Here is a 16,246-nt window from a genome sequence, read left to right as displayed (position 1 = left end):
CAAGAGGGCGCTACTTTACTGTTGATTTAAATCAATGCAACGAATTCATTTCAGCCACAAGAAGGCGCTAATTTACCGTCAATTAAAAAAAAATGCAAATAATTATTTTCAGCCACAAGAGGAAGTTTGGTACTACTTTACCGTCTACTTTACCGTCACTTTTACAACACAACAGCTCAACATATAAGCCACTGTGACCTGAAATATAATTGTTCTATGTTTGCTAAGTAGCTATATATCCTACACAAGTGTTTTCACCTCCATTCAGATAGAGAAAGATATTTCAAGAACAAGACTTGTGGTTTTTGGTGATACTTAAAGCATACACACGTGCGTGCAAACACACACACCCACACACACACCCACACACAAACACAGTGGCTAGTTTCAAAATACTAAGTTACAACATGGATTAATTTACTAAACTATTGGTATTAAGAATGTGTATTTTTATTTTATTTTTTCATTAAATTGCACAGTATCTTTAAGGAATACTAGTTTGTCAGCCATAATTGCCATCCCACATTATATTTAAATGAATCACACACAACTAACCATTCCAAGAGCTGCGATTACATAACATGTTAAAACGTCCTAGCAGCCTGAACACCTGGAAGGCACCTAGTTTTGATGTGTACTGTAATGTTAGCTGTCCCTGAGCTCTAAGGTTCAGAGTCGATCTGATCTGTATCTGCCACAGCGGTTTTATCCATTCTCATGCTAATGCATGTCTAAGCACATGGAGGGTATCTGAACATGCCCTATGTGCACAAAACTATCCTCTTACCCCAGCACTGTGGGTCTGGGGTTTCTCATGTTTATTCAGTAGATGACTGTGGGTGATGCAAAGTAATATTTTGCAAAGGTAAAATAGGCGGCATGGTTTGTTCACATAGTGTTTATAGTTTTATATGATATGATCTTGATCTACCATTCCTGCATGTATAGTTGTGCTGTTAAGCACAAATAATTATCCCTGAACCCTAAATTATTCGTGTGACTAAAGTGAACCGAATGACCTGTTGCATTGTTTATTCCCACAAATAATGAAAGGTCAACTGAGGATAAGTTCTGTCCTTAAACACAAAAGAGAAGTGCAATTTAAGTATAAAAGGAACTTTTCTTAGTGTACCTGCTTCTGAGTCTGAAACATGATCTCAAACTGTAGCTTTGCTACTTATGCTTATTTTCCTATTGCTGAATAAAAAAATAAAAAAAAATGCTGTTAAGGGAATCATACCTCTAACATATAGATAAGTTGAACCTAAATCGCAAACATGGAATAGAAATAAAATTATTTTCAGAATTTTAGTGTTAATACTGGAATAGATTTAGTAAATTTTAGATTTGGCATATATTTTATTAATTTTATTTAAATTAAGTTGCATTTTAAGATTAAGAGCTTCTTATCTAATCGTGTCTTTGAAGGACAAACTTGGCATTGTCTTTGCAGGTCTGTTTAGCTCAGTCCATCTTTTCACTTTGAGATAAAGACTGAAGACATTGGTAATAGAGCCCTGCTTTTGGTAATCACCCTCATCCTTTTTTTCTAAAGTTGAATAAGAGTGACCTTGATGACTCTGTACCCCCCAAATTCCATTAAACAACACTGGAGAAGGTGGGATGCTTTAAATTACTGTTAAGAGTGGACTAATGCACCTGTTCCTCCATCTGATTGAAAGCCATTATGTAACGTAGTGTGAGTGTGTAAGGTATCCAACTGCACCCCTTACTCTTGCCCATCACTTCTTAGATCTGTCAGTCAACGCCAGACATTAAAGTATAGAAATCTGCAATGACTTCTGCAAATGATGTTCACTGCACAACTTTAAACTGTTTTGTTTAATAAGAACTATCATGTATTGTGTTGGACATAAAAAAGGTTGTAGACAAGAGAAGATATGTTAAATAAAGAGAAAATGGGCTTCCCTTGAGAGACTGTTAATTTAAAAGTCAATGTCTAGCAAGCAAAGAAAGCTTTTGTGTTGTGGTTCACAATGCTATCACCAAATGCTCTCACCAGACTGGCAGACAGCGAAATAAAGGGAGGTTAATGCCTGCCTGTGTGAATATAAAACAGCCTCTGTGGCACCTATGCTCTGTCAGGACTGATTAAGATTACTTGAGATCTTCACAATGTGGTAGAACCCAACACATCTTTCCTCTGTGCTACAGCACTGGTATTGTACTCTTGATTTTTTTTATGTAGTCATATTTGTTGTAATTAAATTGAAACATTAATAATAAGCTTATGTGTATCTCAGAATCCTGTTTTAATCTCTTTTTTCCCTTGCAGTGTATAAAATGGCTTTAGTTGCTCTAATTCTTTTTCTTCTCCCTGCATCATGGGCTTGTGCTCCACAAAAAGCTGGTAGATATACAAGCCATCAAAATATTTCCATTAAATTGAGCAAGTTAAAAGAACTTCAACTGTACTACAATTTGACGTATTATTGTTTGGTTTTTATTTTAAGATTATGTCATGATTTCCTGTTTCCCGAATGCCATCATTGCAAATGTGCCCGAGTGCCCATATGGGTGGGAAATAGGGCAGCTGTCTTTGGGTGGTGTGTGCTACACAGGCGTCAATACGCCAGGATTCTACCGTTTTACCATTCCTGATCTCACTCCTAAGAATCTCTCATACTGTTCCACTTTATCTGAGGTGAAACTTTCCAATAGTTCTATAATAACTACATAAATAGCTCTCAGCCAAAACCATCCACAATACAATGCTATACCAAACTTAACGGTTTATGGTTTGAATCAGATGAGCACAAATCATGTGATTTCATTTCAATTTGTTAAATCATACATTTCTTCTGACCAGTATGTTGGAGGCAAAGACCCAAAGTACATTTTCTACAACTCTATAGTCTCCAATGACTCCTCACTCACAGTACGGAACCAGCCGGTGAACTACACCTTTAGCTGCACATACAGGGCAGCTTACTTGGTCAACAATGCAGTCTTTAGTCAAAGGTAGACCCTATTACATTGACTATCCTTTCAGTAGCAGTAGGTAGAAGAATTCATTCTGACCCAAGGACTTGCAGCCTTTTTACTAAATCATCTGCTTCTTCCAGAGTGGCAACAGTTTATGTCAACAATGGGAGTTTAGGCTCTTTTAAGTCTCAATTGTCTATGAACGTGTTCACAGTGAGTACTGCATTATTGCTTACATGAAGTTGTCCTTAAGTGTACAGTTGAAACAATATTGATTAATAAATGGGAATGTTTGGGATTATAATGAAAATCTCACATTATATTTAAGGCTATTGATCGTTTTATGTGGCATCGAGCTAGAATAGTGTTTCAGTGACTTACACTAAAATTAGGAAGTTTACTTCAAGGCTTAGATGAAGTATTAGAAGTACTTTTGATGAAAGCAAATGGAAGGTGAAATTTCTCTGTATGGTCTGTAGAACTCAAAGTTCCTTTATGCTAAAGATGCTCCATATGTGATTGACACATCAGAAATTGGCTCGGAGGTCTTTATTGGCATCGAAGCAAAAGGACTGAGTAACAGGTATGCATTCCCGGCTTTTATGATTTTATTATACAGTACGCTAAATCATATATATCGAACTCCATCTATATATAAAAAAAACTACAATTATAATTATATCACACAAATGCCTTAATCCACTTTTACAGATTCAAAGTGGTTATAACAAATTGCTGGGCAACACCTACTCCTTATTCAACAGACAAGAAGAGATGGAGTTTAATTCTCAACAGGTATATCTGTATACCATTCATGCATAATCAAAAGAACACTAATAGAGAAAATGAACTGAGCCTATATATATTACACATTTTTACTGTCAGTTTGCTCTTTGTTTAATACAACTATTTTGTGTTCTTTGAGTGCAGCTGTTCATCAGATAACACGGTGACCATATTTGAGAATGCCAAAGACAGCCGCTCAATGTTCAAGTTTAATTCATTCCGCTTTCAACGACTAGAGAAAGTGTCCACTGTCTGGCTTCACTGTGAGGTTCAAGTATGTGATGGTGAAAAGCTCTACTGTCAGCCGGTAAGCATAAAAAAGCAAATATGTGCCGCATAAAAGTATGTGCTGTTGAAATGTGAAACAGATGTTGATTCTCTATATGTTTTTTAATTCTGAGTCCTTTTTGTACTTCCCTATTAAGACTCCATGTACATCAAAGAGTGCCAAATCTGCACCCGATACACATGGAGGGGTCTTGACAATGGAATTTCAAATTAAAGGTAACAATTATTCTCCATAGTTTAAAAGAGCAAAAACTATTTTGTGTTGACTTACTGTTTCTTAAATCTGCTTAATTGCAGGACAACATTCTTCCAGTTACACTCATCTTGCAGGTACCTTAAATGCTCTAATAGAAGTTTAATTATTATTTATCACAATTCTGCATGGTTATCGTTAAACTTGTCAACCACTTTGGTAAGAATTTTATTTAAATTCAGCACATTATTATTGCTAAATTAACTGAATAATTTATATCTATACAGTTGTGTCTCATTATATTTATCTGACATTTGAAAACTAGTGTACATCTATGGAAATTAAAGCTGCTTTTACTCTTCTTTTCATAGGAACATTCCTGAGCATGTTGTGTGTGTTTTTGCTTAATGCAGTTTTACGTTATACCAGTTTGTAAATGATGTTTTGTGTGGATGGGTATAAAATGTGCTTACTGTTCAAAACAGTCTTGCTTTAATCAACACACCCACACACCCACCCAAACACACACACACACACACACAAACAGCCATAGAAGTGTCTCAGGGAGTGTAAGACACTTTCCTCCTAAACGCTGGCTTGCATCTTGAATTTTTCTTAAATTTTCTTTCATGTGAAACGTTACAATAAAATCAAGATGTGACATCTTACTAAAGCAAAAACAAAAATCTACACTTTGTTTTGGTTTGATTAGAAATAACCTATAAAGGCATTTGTTTAACAGTGCCTCTTATGTTTACTTTTTCTGGTCATAAAGTAGTGCTGTTATAATCCAACGAGTTGAGTCTAGATATCAGGAACAGTCAGTGTGTAAGCACCAGGTATTTTATCGGCATGCATTCTTTGTGTTCTTTCTTTTTCTGTACTCTCCATATCAATGCTGATGTTTGGTTTATATGTCACCTGCAATGAAATGTATTAAATAAGAACAGTAATTATTGTCATATAAACATAATTCCTGACTTAAAATGTATTCAGTCTCTACAGTCACTGCAAGTTTGCATTGTTTTGTACACAGTTTTGCACATTACATTAGATGAGATTTTCTATTACCTCTGGTTCCGGACCTGGTTTCACATCATAGTGCTGCGGTGTGACTGGAAACTTCAGATCCACTTTATTGTGTAACCAGAAAGTCTTCTGTAACCCCTTTCCCTTAGTAAAGGCACCAACATAAAATTCCATTCATGCAAACTGAAACAAATAATGGTGTCAGCAGTATACCTTAAGCTCAATGTCTCCTCTCTCCTCAAGCTCATAAGAGCCAATCTTCATTAGGATTTCAGCAGTACTTTGGGAGATATGAATCTTCAGTGCTGCAAGGAAATATTCAGTGACCCTTATTTATCAAAGTGTATGGTTTTAAAACAAACAAAAATCCAATAATAATTTCTTTATTCATCAATTTTATCTTTGCCATGTGTGTTAATTCATGGGTAAATAAATAAAAAATGCTTATTCTTATCAGTAATTAAAGTACATTTAGAAAGATTCATTTAAAGATTTATATTTAATTGAATTAAACAATTTTAAAAGTGATTTTTTTCACAAACATAGTTCTATGCCAAATAAAAAACTTGAATTTTTAATCTCTCTATATTTGCTTTAATTACTGATAAGGATACAGGGGAGATTATTTAAAAGAGCAGTAGCATAAGCAATTACAAAAAAACAGAAAACAACTGTAGATATTCCCAGACATAGGAATATCTACAGTAACATTCACGTGATAGGGTTTAGTGATGACATAATTCATTATAGAAAATTAAAGAATCAGTTTATTAGGTCTTTTTTTAACTAAAGGAATAATTTTAACTGATCTGGACACAGAGTGCTGGGGAGGTGTTTAAGACACAATTTTATATCAATATTAAAACTCAATGTATTCAATTTTATTCATTTTTAATTGTCTGCTTTTTTATGTTTGATTTCTCTCATGCATTTTTTTTTATATAAAAGATGACTTTGAAGAAAAAAATGACTAAAAGCCTAGAACAGAATTTTAAAAACACTGCAAGTGAGAGTGTATAATGGTTTCTGTTTCCAATTTTGACCATAAACAGCTTTTTCTTTAAATAGGCAGAGCACATGTTTTTGTGGACACAACAATTGGTAAATGAGATTTGATGTAAGTTTATATCAAATGGTGATAAAGGTGATATGGGTGTTGTACTGTTTACTCTCTATAGCAATTATTTTGATACAGGTAGTCGTCGACTTACGACCACAATTGGGACCGACAAATCGGTCGTAACACGATTTGGTCGTAAGTAGAGTAGGCTATATGTACAGTACTGTGAAATGATGCTGGAAGCTGGTAAAAAAAAAAAAACGTACGCCGCGGCTAGCGATTGTGGTCGTAAAGTTGAATGGTCGTAAGTTTCATAGGTTGTAAGTCGACGACTACCTGTACTTATTTAAAAAAATTATAATGTGGTTATTTTTGAAGGCATGTTTGTTTTAAAGAATTGCATGTGCAACACTTTTGCACTGTACTTTACAGTATATTATGTCAATTTGGACCAAACTGTTTGATTTTGACAAGGGTTGGAGGTTTATGTCAATACTGCTGAAGTTGATTCTTAATATATGGCAGTTTATTTTCTTGAAACAGTTTTATTAACCAGAGGCAGGTTTAATCATTGGTAATTTTCTGCAGTATAAATCTTTGACAAATAAAGTTTTTAAGTACATTTGATTTTATTGCTTACGGATACTGTTGCTTTCCATCCTAGATGCAGTATTCACTGTGTCTCCAAACAAACAATATCGAGGCATTGTTGTTCCCACAACACCAGCAACCACTGGGCCTGTTAGTAGGCAAAATAGTAACTCAATATTATCAATGTTAAGGAATAAAAAAGCAGATGTCTAAAATAAGCAATGGAAGTTGCTACTAATACCAGAGTTGATCCCAATCCGTAAAGATAGCTTTTCATTGGGCAAATGTCTGATTGTGAATCTTTTAATGGCACTGAGGAAATGAAGGGCCATAATAGATATTTCTTCAGCATGCCTGGTGCCATTACTTATAGGCAGCCCACTTGCTACCATATACGCATCTCCTATAGTTTCCACCTAACAAAATTTGAGATTCAAGATTTTAATTAGTCACAAACATGTATGTACACAAATATGCAGAATACTTGCAGTGAAATCAAAACCTGATCAGTCACTATTAAATTGTGCATTAATAAAAGGTCTACAGGTATCAAATAAAAATAAATAAATAAATAAAAATTGATAATTGAAGATATAAGAAAATATATTATATAATAATAGGTTATTATTTTGATGTGCAAAAGGAAGTACAAAGTACAACATATAATTGAGGTATAATGGACCAAAAACAGTAGCATATTGATTATACCAATGTAAGGTGCATTGTGTAGATGCAGAATGAAGACTGCACAGAGATCATTGTAATATAATAAATATCATTATGTGGCTTTTAACAATGCAATAAGTATATACAAACATGCTCTCATGCTCATGAATTTGCTCCAATTTATGTGAAAAAGTTAGAGAGGTTAGGGATGGGTTCACACCTTTTACTTGTACCACCATTGTAATGGAAATCCATCCCTCCTGCTTACTCATAAAATTCTTTAAAAATGTAAACATGTTCAGTATAATTAAGTAGTTAAGTATAATACATTATAATTAATACTAACTGCTGAATCTGTATACATTGTCTATTATTTCTAATGCCGCTACAGATGTGTGTTATGTACCTTATATACATCATAGAGTTTGATGATATCATCAAACAGGCTGTAGAGGTCATTGAGAAGTGTCACAACTTCTAGGGCTGAGCTGACTGAACACATAGTGGTGAAGCCCACAATGTCCGAGAAGAAAATAGTCACCAGGTCATAACTCATGGGCTCCACTGGCTTTCCTGACATTAACTGATCAGCTATGTATCTGTGTAGAGAAAAAGATTATGCACAATATTTAGTAATCTATTAAAGAAAAAAACTAAGATTATCTATGCAATGGAAGAATTGAAATACATCTCTGTTACCTGGGGAGCATACTAGAGAGAAGTTTATCAGCTCTGTTCCTTTCTGCAGTGAGCTGATTAGTCCTCTCCTCCACCACTTCCTCTAGGTGATTAGCATATTTCTCCAGCTTGTTTACCATATTGTCCAATATATTAGCATTGCTAAATAAAAAAAATAAATAAAAAAACAAAACAAAAAACAAGCAGTTTAGTAATGACCACAGTATTTTATTCAATTATTTAAAATACATTGTAATTCAAAATACAACGAATGAGCTTAGTATTTTATATTCATGATTTTGTGCTTGTACCTGTCTGGGCTGATTTCTCGCAGGCTTCTTCTAATAGAGGTAAAAGGGGGCCTTTTGTCAGGATTCTCACTCCAACATGCATTTAAAAGAGTTATTAAAGCTTCGTCACACATCTGGGCAGACAGAGTAGGTCTGAGTGGATCGCCTGCTAGAGGTGCCCTTAGCTGCTTGATGATTTCTAAATACCAACCACATAATAAACATAATGACTATTTATAAGCATCATTATAACCTCTCCATTAATTCTCATTACTCTATTTCTCCAAAACTCTCCAGAACTCCAACTGAATCTATTTTAATGAGGACATGATACTCTTCATTCTAAAATTCTGATTAGGTAAAACACTTGTCTGATTAGGTTAAACACTTAGGTAAAAAAATATCGAATACCTTTTGGCTCCAACTGTATATCATGGTAGGGTCCCTCTTCTGTGCTGTAGATTAATTCTCGCATGATTATTGCGAAGCTAAACACATCTGCTTTTTGAGTACCATTGAATGGAAGGTGTGCTTCTCTCAGAAGCTCTGGAGCATTCCAGTATAACTCTGTGGAGAAATTAAGCACGTATATGATTTTATAACACTTGGAATATATGTTTTGTACATTTATTAATTGACTTTTTCCCATTATCATCACATAGTGACATCAAGAGTGCAAAAACATTTATAGAAATTATGTTATTTAATGAAACGATTGATTTGTTCGTCTACAGTAACTGCTTAATACTGGTCAAGGTCGAGGTGGGTCTGGAGCCTGGAAGCTTTGGTCCATCTTTAATATCAATTCTATTCAAGCTTATTTTGATAGCACCTTTTACAATGGACAATGTCTCAAAGCAGCTTTAGAGAAGTGAAAAAAAAAATGTAATAAGTGAACTATGTGTATTTATCCTAAATGAGAAAGCCTGCAACTGTGACCAGGAAAAACTCCTTTAGATAGTATAAAGACAAAACCTTAAGAGGAACCAGACTCAAAGGAGAACCTATCCTCATTTGGGTGACACCAAGAGTGTGAGATATATATATGGTATAAACCATAAAAACCACAATACAAACACTGGAGAGTGGGAAATGTCATGAGTTCCAGAGTGTCTGATTTTGAGTAATGTCTTTTTACAGTCTAATACAGTTGGAGTTATGGTACCAGGAGCTCCTGAGCAATAAATAAGTTGAACATCCTAGTTAATTTTAGATTCGATGCCAACTTCTTCTTGCCAGAACCTTTAAATGTTGACTGTTCCAGCATGTCACTGAATCCCATTATTGATAGTACCTTCATATTTTGGGTTCTCAAGTGGGATCAGTCTGTGTTTGGTGCCGTGTTTAAATTCCCACAATCCAAAGCCTGAAATTTTGACCTGCAGTCGGCTGTCCACTAGGCACGTGGTTGGTTTCAAATTTCCATGAGACTTCAGACTGCTCCTGTGTAGATACTCCATACCCTGTAGTGAAAGCACAAGAACAATTTAAAAACAATGCATGAGTTGCACACAAATAACAAAAACATCTGTCTTAAATTATTACTTACATTGACAATGTCATACGCAAAGGATAGTTTAAACATCCAGTCTAAGTCAATTTCATTGTTTCTGATAACGTCCTAATATTAAGGGGACAACACACACCACATAAATAACATTTGTTTACATAAATTTCCTGTCAGAATAAATACATTTATTTATTGACATTAGGCTAAATGCAGGTTGAAGCCAAAATATAATATATACCTTTAAACTGCCTTTTTTGCAGTATTGCATGACTATGCAGACATTAGGGGGTTCATTACAAACTCCAAAAAACTGGACCAAGTTTTCATGTTTAAGTTCTTTCATCTGGAAAAACGTTAATCAACAAAATTTAAGCAATATATTAGTGGAGATCCTTTACGATGTTAAGTAATAAGATTAGAATTTAAATGACATGCTATTATATTTGTCTTTACCACACTGAACTCAGCAATAATAGACGGCTTCTTGACGTCACGCAGAAGTTGATTGTCTAAGTATTTGATGCTCACATGATTTCCCTTAGACAAAATGAAATTAAAAGTGTTACAATTCAAAATATGGATCTTTTGAAAATATTTCTGAATCGTAAAATGGTGTCATTAACCTGCAATGTTGAAGTATACCCTTTGACTGATTGTACCTGGTACAGTCCGACTGTTGCATAGATGGTCTCCCTGCCATTCTTGTCCCTTAAACCAAAGCTATTAGCAGAGATCATGGTCTGCGAGCCACCACTTCCACTTTTACTAGGAGTTGTATTTAAAGATAACGCCTGTCCTCCCTAAAAACCCAAACCACATTAATGTAAATGATGTAAATATCATATTGGTCAAAGTATTTCATTTTTTATGGACTTTGTTTCCAACCTTAGGTTCTGAGAGAATAGTTATTTCACTGTAGTTAAGGAGCCACCAGTTGGAGTCCTCTAGTTTTGTCTGCAGGCGGGTCTTCTGCAGGGTAAGGAATGTAATCAGGACCACTGCTAGCACTCCAAGCAGTGGCATAGCCACCAATAATGACACCAGATAGATTTCTGCATCGGGAAAGAAAAGGATACTGTCAATGAACTACCTCAAGTTTTGCACTATAGTGTAGACATTTAAACACAATAATGTAATACAGGGGTGGCCAACCCGCGGCTCTTACGTTCATATCGAAGTTTGTGTTTGTTTGTTTTTTCATGTGCGTGTTCACTTCGCTTGAGTTCAATACGGTATTTTAAGACTTAAATGAGCTTGCCCCTACTGGGAAACTTGGCGGTATATCAGACGAAACACAATTGTAATGACGCAATAAAAAAAGCGCAGCCAGCACACGGTTACCTGGATAAGAGCCAACATGTCTGCGGTGTGCGGATAGCGATTTGCAAAACATGCAATGCTGAAATGTCAAGAGGGGGTGTATCTGCAAAGAGTTTCTCCAAGTCGGGTTTAATTTATCACCTGAAATCCAAACATCCCGATTGCCATTTTAAATATGAGAAGAACGCGGCGCAGAAAAGTAAAGTCAATCCGAGCATGCGCACTCCGTCTTTAGTGGACGTTTTTGAAAAGGCAGGAAAGTTTTCCAGTGATGGTGCCGAGGCAAAATGCATAACACAAAAAATTGTGGATTTCATTGACTTTTGAATTGAATTTTCATTTCAGTGCATCCCTAAAATATTATCGTTGGTGTGGCCCTCTGACACAATTCAGGTTTCTCATGTGGCCCCTTGTAAAAATTAATTGCCCACCCCTGCGGTATATTCATCTCACGCGCGTGCGCATTTGACGAAAATACCGTATTGAACTCAAGCGAAGTAAACACGCACATAAAAAAAACCACACACAAAGTCTGTGTTTTCTACCCTGAAACACGTGAAATCAAAGCATCGATCTGTTCTGACTGACACCCATGTGAAAGAATTGCTTCGAGTGGCAACAACGAAATACGAGCCAGTTTTGAAGGGTATTGTTCAAGGCAAGGAATGCCAAAAGTCCCACTAAGTAACATGCATATAAAAGAAAAACTCTATTGTAAATTATTATATTTTTGTTTGTGGACTTGGTTGAACTAAGAGTTTGTGTGTGAGACAGTGCACACAATGTTCATTGTTGAAAATGACTGTCCTGTGGTCTTAGAACTGTAGGAGTCAATTTCTGTCATTATGTTGGTGTGTGACATTTACAATAAATCTGGCTGAGCAGAGGGGTGTGTGTGTGTGTGTGTGTGTGTGTGTGTGTGTGTGTGTGTGTGTGTGTGTGTAAGTAAGAGAAAGGGATGGGTGATGTTCATGTGTGCCCATGTGTATGATGTGGCTCTTTGCGGTAACACAGTAAAAAATGTGGCTCTCGGTCTTTGACTGGTTGGCCACCCCTGATGTAATACAATAATTGTGCATACCACTGTTTAGCCATTCACAGAGTTCATTGTCAAAACCACATTCTGGGTTATCTGTTGGCATTTTCCCTAAAGGCCAGATCACTGAAGAAAACCTTGATGTGGTCCTACAAAAAAGATAATGTAAAATTCACATAAATTGTTTCACATTGAGCCAGAAGTGCCACAAAGCTTGAAGATTTTGCCTTACTTTATTATTTTTGTATGACTGTCAAAGGTTAGAATGGGGACAAATTTTACAACGCCTTCATGTAGTTGCAAGTCATGTAAAGAATAGTCTGTGTTCCTCTCTCCATATTCATCAAAGTGTACAAAACCTGAGGCTCCTGTAAAGATAATTTACATCAGGTTTTCAGTCTAAATCATAAAGGTGTTCAAAAGATCAAGACTTTATGTTGTTGCATAAATTAAATTAGATTAAATATTCAACAAAGAATTACCATAAAACCTAATGTTGTTTTTATCTTTGAGCTTCTGAAGAACATCTCGCCCATTATGTAGATCTTTGCCATCTTTGAGAGCCTCTTTAAGGGCCATGGCATAAAGCAGGACAGCATCATGTAGGTAGCATGAATAAGGGCTTACCTTCAAGGTAAATATGCAATTTTCAGTTCTGAGTACATGATCTTTCAGTGAAATGAGACCTTGTATTGAGAAATCTTTGTGTCTATGTGTTTTGTGGTAAACATTTACTTCTCTGTCTGAAGAAAGATTGCTGTAAAAAGGGGCCCCTTTCAACCTCTCATGTACACGTTCGAAGAAGTCGTAATAATCATATCCTTCGTAAGATTTCTCAGCAAGGACAAACACCATATCAAATGCTTTTAGTGTCTTTTGACTGTTGCCATTCATTGCAGTTTTTAGCAGGTTTTCCTAGTAAAAAGAAAGATCAATGAGGCTGAACAGAAGTACATTTCTTATTACAGTTTGCTTTGAATAAAGTTTTTACTGTAAATATCTATGAGAAGGCAAAAGACACCAAGAGCATTTTCTTTGAAACCCTTTAAACTCCCAGGACCTGTGTAAGGATCTGGACATATGCTTTTTTCTCTTATAAATATTTTATTATTTTCATTGTAGTACAGTATAATTCTTAGTAATGCACATGAGATTTCAAGGATTATACTTGATGCACATTTAATGTATCATATTTTAGATGGTCATGCTTTTCAAAAGGTCAAAAGGTAAGTCTCCATTTTATCAAATTATAACAGCTTATAATAATACAATTCTGTGTTAAAAACGTTTACATAATAATACATAATAAGGATAAAAGCACAAGATTAGAGTGATTAACTTAATTTGACTTTGTCTCTTGCAGGTTACTCACCACATTGCCACTGACCTCAAACTGTTGAATCAGAAGAAAAACATACTCTCCACTCATCAAGCCCTGTTTGTCAGCCTCCATCACCAGCTTAGTGGAGTCTTCAGCATTAGCTAATACTATAATAACTGCAAAAGAGACAGTTATAAGGGAATTTGATTATAAGTAAACTGTGTTAAATAACATATTCATAGGTTATAAAAAAGCCTATTAGTCTCATGCACAGTGGGCACATTAAGAGATATACAAACTGTTCTTAAAAGGTGCAATAATATCAGTCATTGATATGAGGTGGCAAAAGGTTAACTTTGAAGTCAATGGTGTTATCACAGCTATATAAAAAAACCTCATTCACAGTACAGATAACTTGCACCACTTATTGAAGCGAAAATGGACACACCATAAGGGCACAAGGGCAGTTATGTATTGTAACTATGTATTGTCACACAGGCTGGTGTTACTTAAGAGCAAACTCCACTACACTGGCTTGATCCCAACTATTATGAAAGGTAGACATTTAGTACTCTTAATAATTTAGCTGTTACCTCTTGCAACTTTGGAGATATGCTTCACATTCTTATAAGTGAGTTCCTGATCACCAATATTAAACTTGATGCTGCTTGTCACCGTTACTTTGCCTTGGAGTTGCTGTTCCACAGATTTTAAAAGTCCATCCACTTTGTCCCACGTGTTTGTGTCTGCACCGCCTCCAATTATACCAACATTCTTCCACTCAAAGTACTCTAGTATCTTGAGCAAAACTTGTCCCACTCTTTTAAGTGGAGGTACAATTTTTATATATGTGTCATAAATAAGACTATTATCCATTTTGCTTGTTTGACCAACAAAAGCAAACATTGGGATATTCCAGGTGGATGCAAGAAGTCCAGTGACCTAGGGCATACGACCAGATCATGACACAATTAACTATCTTGGCACTGGCAACTGGCATTTAATACTCCATTATTACTTAAATAATATCAAGCCTCATAATGTTGGTCAATTTGAAAGAATATACATTAGAATGAAAAACTTACCTCTGCCTCCTCAGGACAAGGTGGCCCAAAGAGCGCTGATATATTTCCCTTCCAAATTTGATCAATGAATGCTCCAAGTGAAAGTTTTGCTTTACAGTCAGTGTCCACATACACAAAGTCAAGAGTATAATTTTCAACAAAGGATGGGTTAGAGTTAATTTTATCTATGGCAATCTGTATGGCAGAGCCCAGTTTTAAGGCACTGAATGGATAGGATAAGTTCCGAGGAGCCTGGAATCCTACCAACAGCTTGTTGGTACGGCTGCAAAAGATGGGGTTGAGTAATGTAAAACACAATAAAAATTGTAAGCATCTCACCTCGGTCGATTTAGAGTTTGTTCCTTCCATCTTGTCCATGTAAATCCCAACTATACTGCCAGAGAAATATCAGGGGGGATTTAAAGGCTGTGTGGATGACGTAGTATGCCTTTCTCTTCCTAAGGGAAATTAATTTTAATCAAGCTTCTGTTAGCACTCTTTACTGTAAAGTTTTCACTGTAGTCAGCATAATGATTTGACAGAAATGTTTTTTCATGATTTTAATGGCCAGTGCTTTTACTGCAAAATATTAGTAATTTTTGAGAGAGAGAGATTTTGAGAAAGAGAGAGCACAAATTTATTTAAAACACAGCTGGCTGCATGATTTGTCGCAACTAAAATTAAACAAAAAAAAAAAATCTAAAATTCTTCTAAATAAAAAAAAAAATGTTTTGATCTTCTTTATATAATGTACTGTATGTTTGACCAACAAACTATTTTCAGAACTGCAACTGGCTGTTGCTTTTCATTCTATTTGGATTTATTTATAATTTATTATTTATTTGAAGGGTATTTACTTAGGCCTTACATGTGCAAGTTGTTCTGGATAAAGTAGTCTGTTTAATGTTGTAAATGCAATTGGTATTTAAACATTCATTAGATTTGTTGAAATTGTTCATCAATAAATGTTCGCTCATGTCAAAACTCATATGTAGGTGTATTAATGTATTGAATGTCTATTAGTTTTTTGCTCTTTTTCTGTAAATAAATATTACATACAAATTACCTTGAACTGCATTTCATTGGCTCTGTACATGTATCTTGCACAATGACAGTAAAGTTTAATCTAATCTAATCTAATATTAAACATACATATAAATAATGTATGCAATTCTTCAAATATGTTGTAAAGAAAAATGGTTGTAAAGTACGTAGGTGTCCTTAAAATTAAGTGTTTCCATGTTGTTCTTTTCCCCCTCATCTTACCTGCCTGACTCTGACATCATATCGAGAAATTTAAATGCAAATCTCAAGACCATGTTTGGAATCTGTGTGTATCCTTTTTAACTTTGACCCTTTGTAGAAATCAAAAGACAACACTTCATAATGTGGCAATATACAAAAAAATGGCCCTTGACAATTTCCACTCTTTTTCACTTTTATCACACGTTTATCAGTCTTAGATTAC

General features: G+C 35.2%; 2 protein-coding genes across 2 annotated transcripts; one reads left to right on the top strand and one right to left on the bottom strand.

Annotated features, from left to right (window-relative positions):
* Window positions 1–1,881: 1,881 nt before the first annotated feature.
* On the top strand, window positions 1,882–4,753 carry tectb (tectorin beta). The gene is made up of 10 exons (XM_083555836.1): window positions 1,882–2,371; window positions 2,475–2,665; window positions 2,831–2,982; window positions 3,087–3,159; window positions 3,426–3,529; window positions 3,658–3,741; window positions 3,877–4,039; window positions 4,158–4,236; window positions 4,318–4,350; window positions 4,585–4,753. The coding sequence occupies exons 1-10, from the start codon at window positions 2,305–2,307 to the stop codon at window positions 4,647–4,649; spliced, it is 1,011 nt and encodes a 336-aa protein (XP_083411962.1). The 5' UTR covers window positions 1,882–2,304; the 3' UTR covers window positions 4,650–4,753.
* A 264-nt stretch (window positions 4,754–5,017) lies between these two features.
* gucy2g (guanylate cyclase 2g) lies at window positions 5,018–15,230 on the bottom strand (the record flags this gene model as incomplete). Its single annotated transcript, XM_083557400.1, has 22 exons — window positions 14,800–15,230; window positions 14,308–14,656; window positions 13,766–13,890; window positions 13,129–13,308; window positions 12,876–13,020; window positions 12,626–12,761; window positions 12,439–12,542; window positions 10,923–11,089; window positions 10,697–10,837; window positions 10,491–10,574; window positions 10,276–10,380; window positions 10,077–10,148; window positions 9,822–9,990; window positions 8,939–9,094; window positions 8,549–8,726; window positions 8,259–8,399; window positions 7,966–8,158; window positions 7,135–7,309; window positions 6,943–7,041; window positions 5,456–5,547; window positions 5,285–5,386; window positions 5,018–5,134 (listed from the first exon to the last, which is right to left on the bottom strand). Exons 1-22 carry the CDS (start codon window positions 15,154–15,156, stop codon window positions 5,018–5,020), a joined length of 3,387 nt encoding a protein of 1,128 aa, XP_083413526.1. The 5' UTR covers window positions 15,157–15,230.
* Window positions 15,231–16,246: the final 1,016 nt, after the last annotated feature.

This window comes from Silurus aristotelis (assembly GCF_946808225.1).
Source record: "Silurus aristotelis genome assembly, chromosome: 12".
In the NCBI taxonomy this organism is placed as follows: Eukaryota; Metazoa; Chordata; class Actinopteri; order Siluriformes; family Siluridae; genus Silurus; species Silurus aristotelis.
The sequence above is the reverse complement of the archived record's forward strand: the minus strand, read 5'-3'. Positions and strand labels throughout refer to the sequence as shown.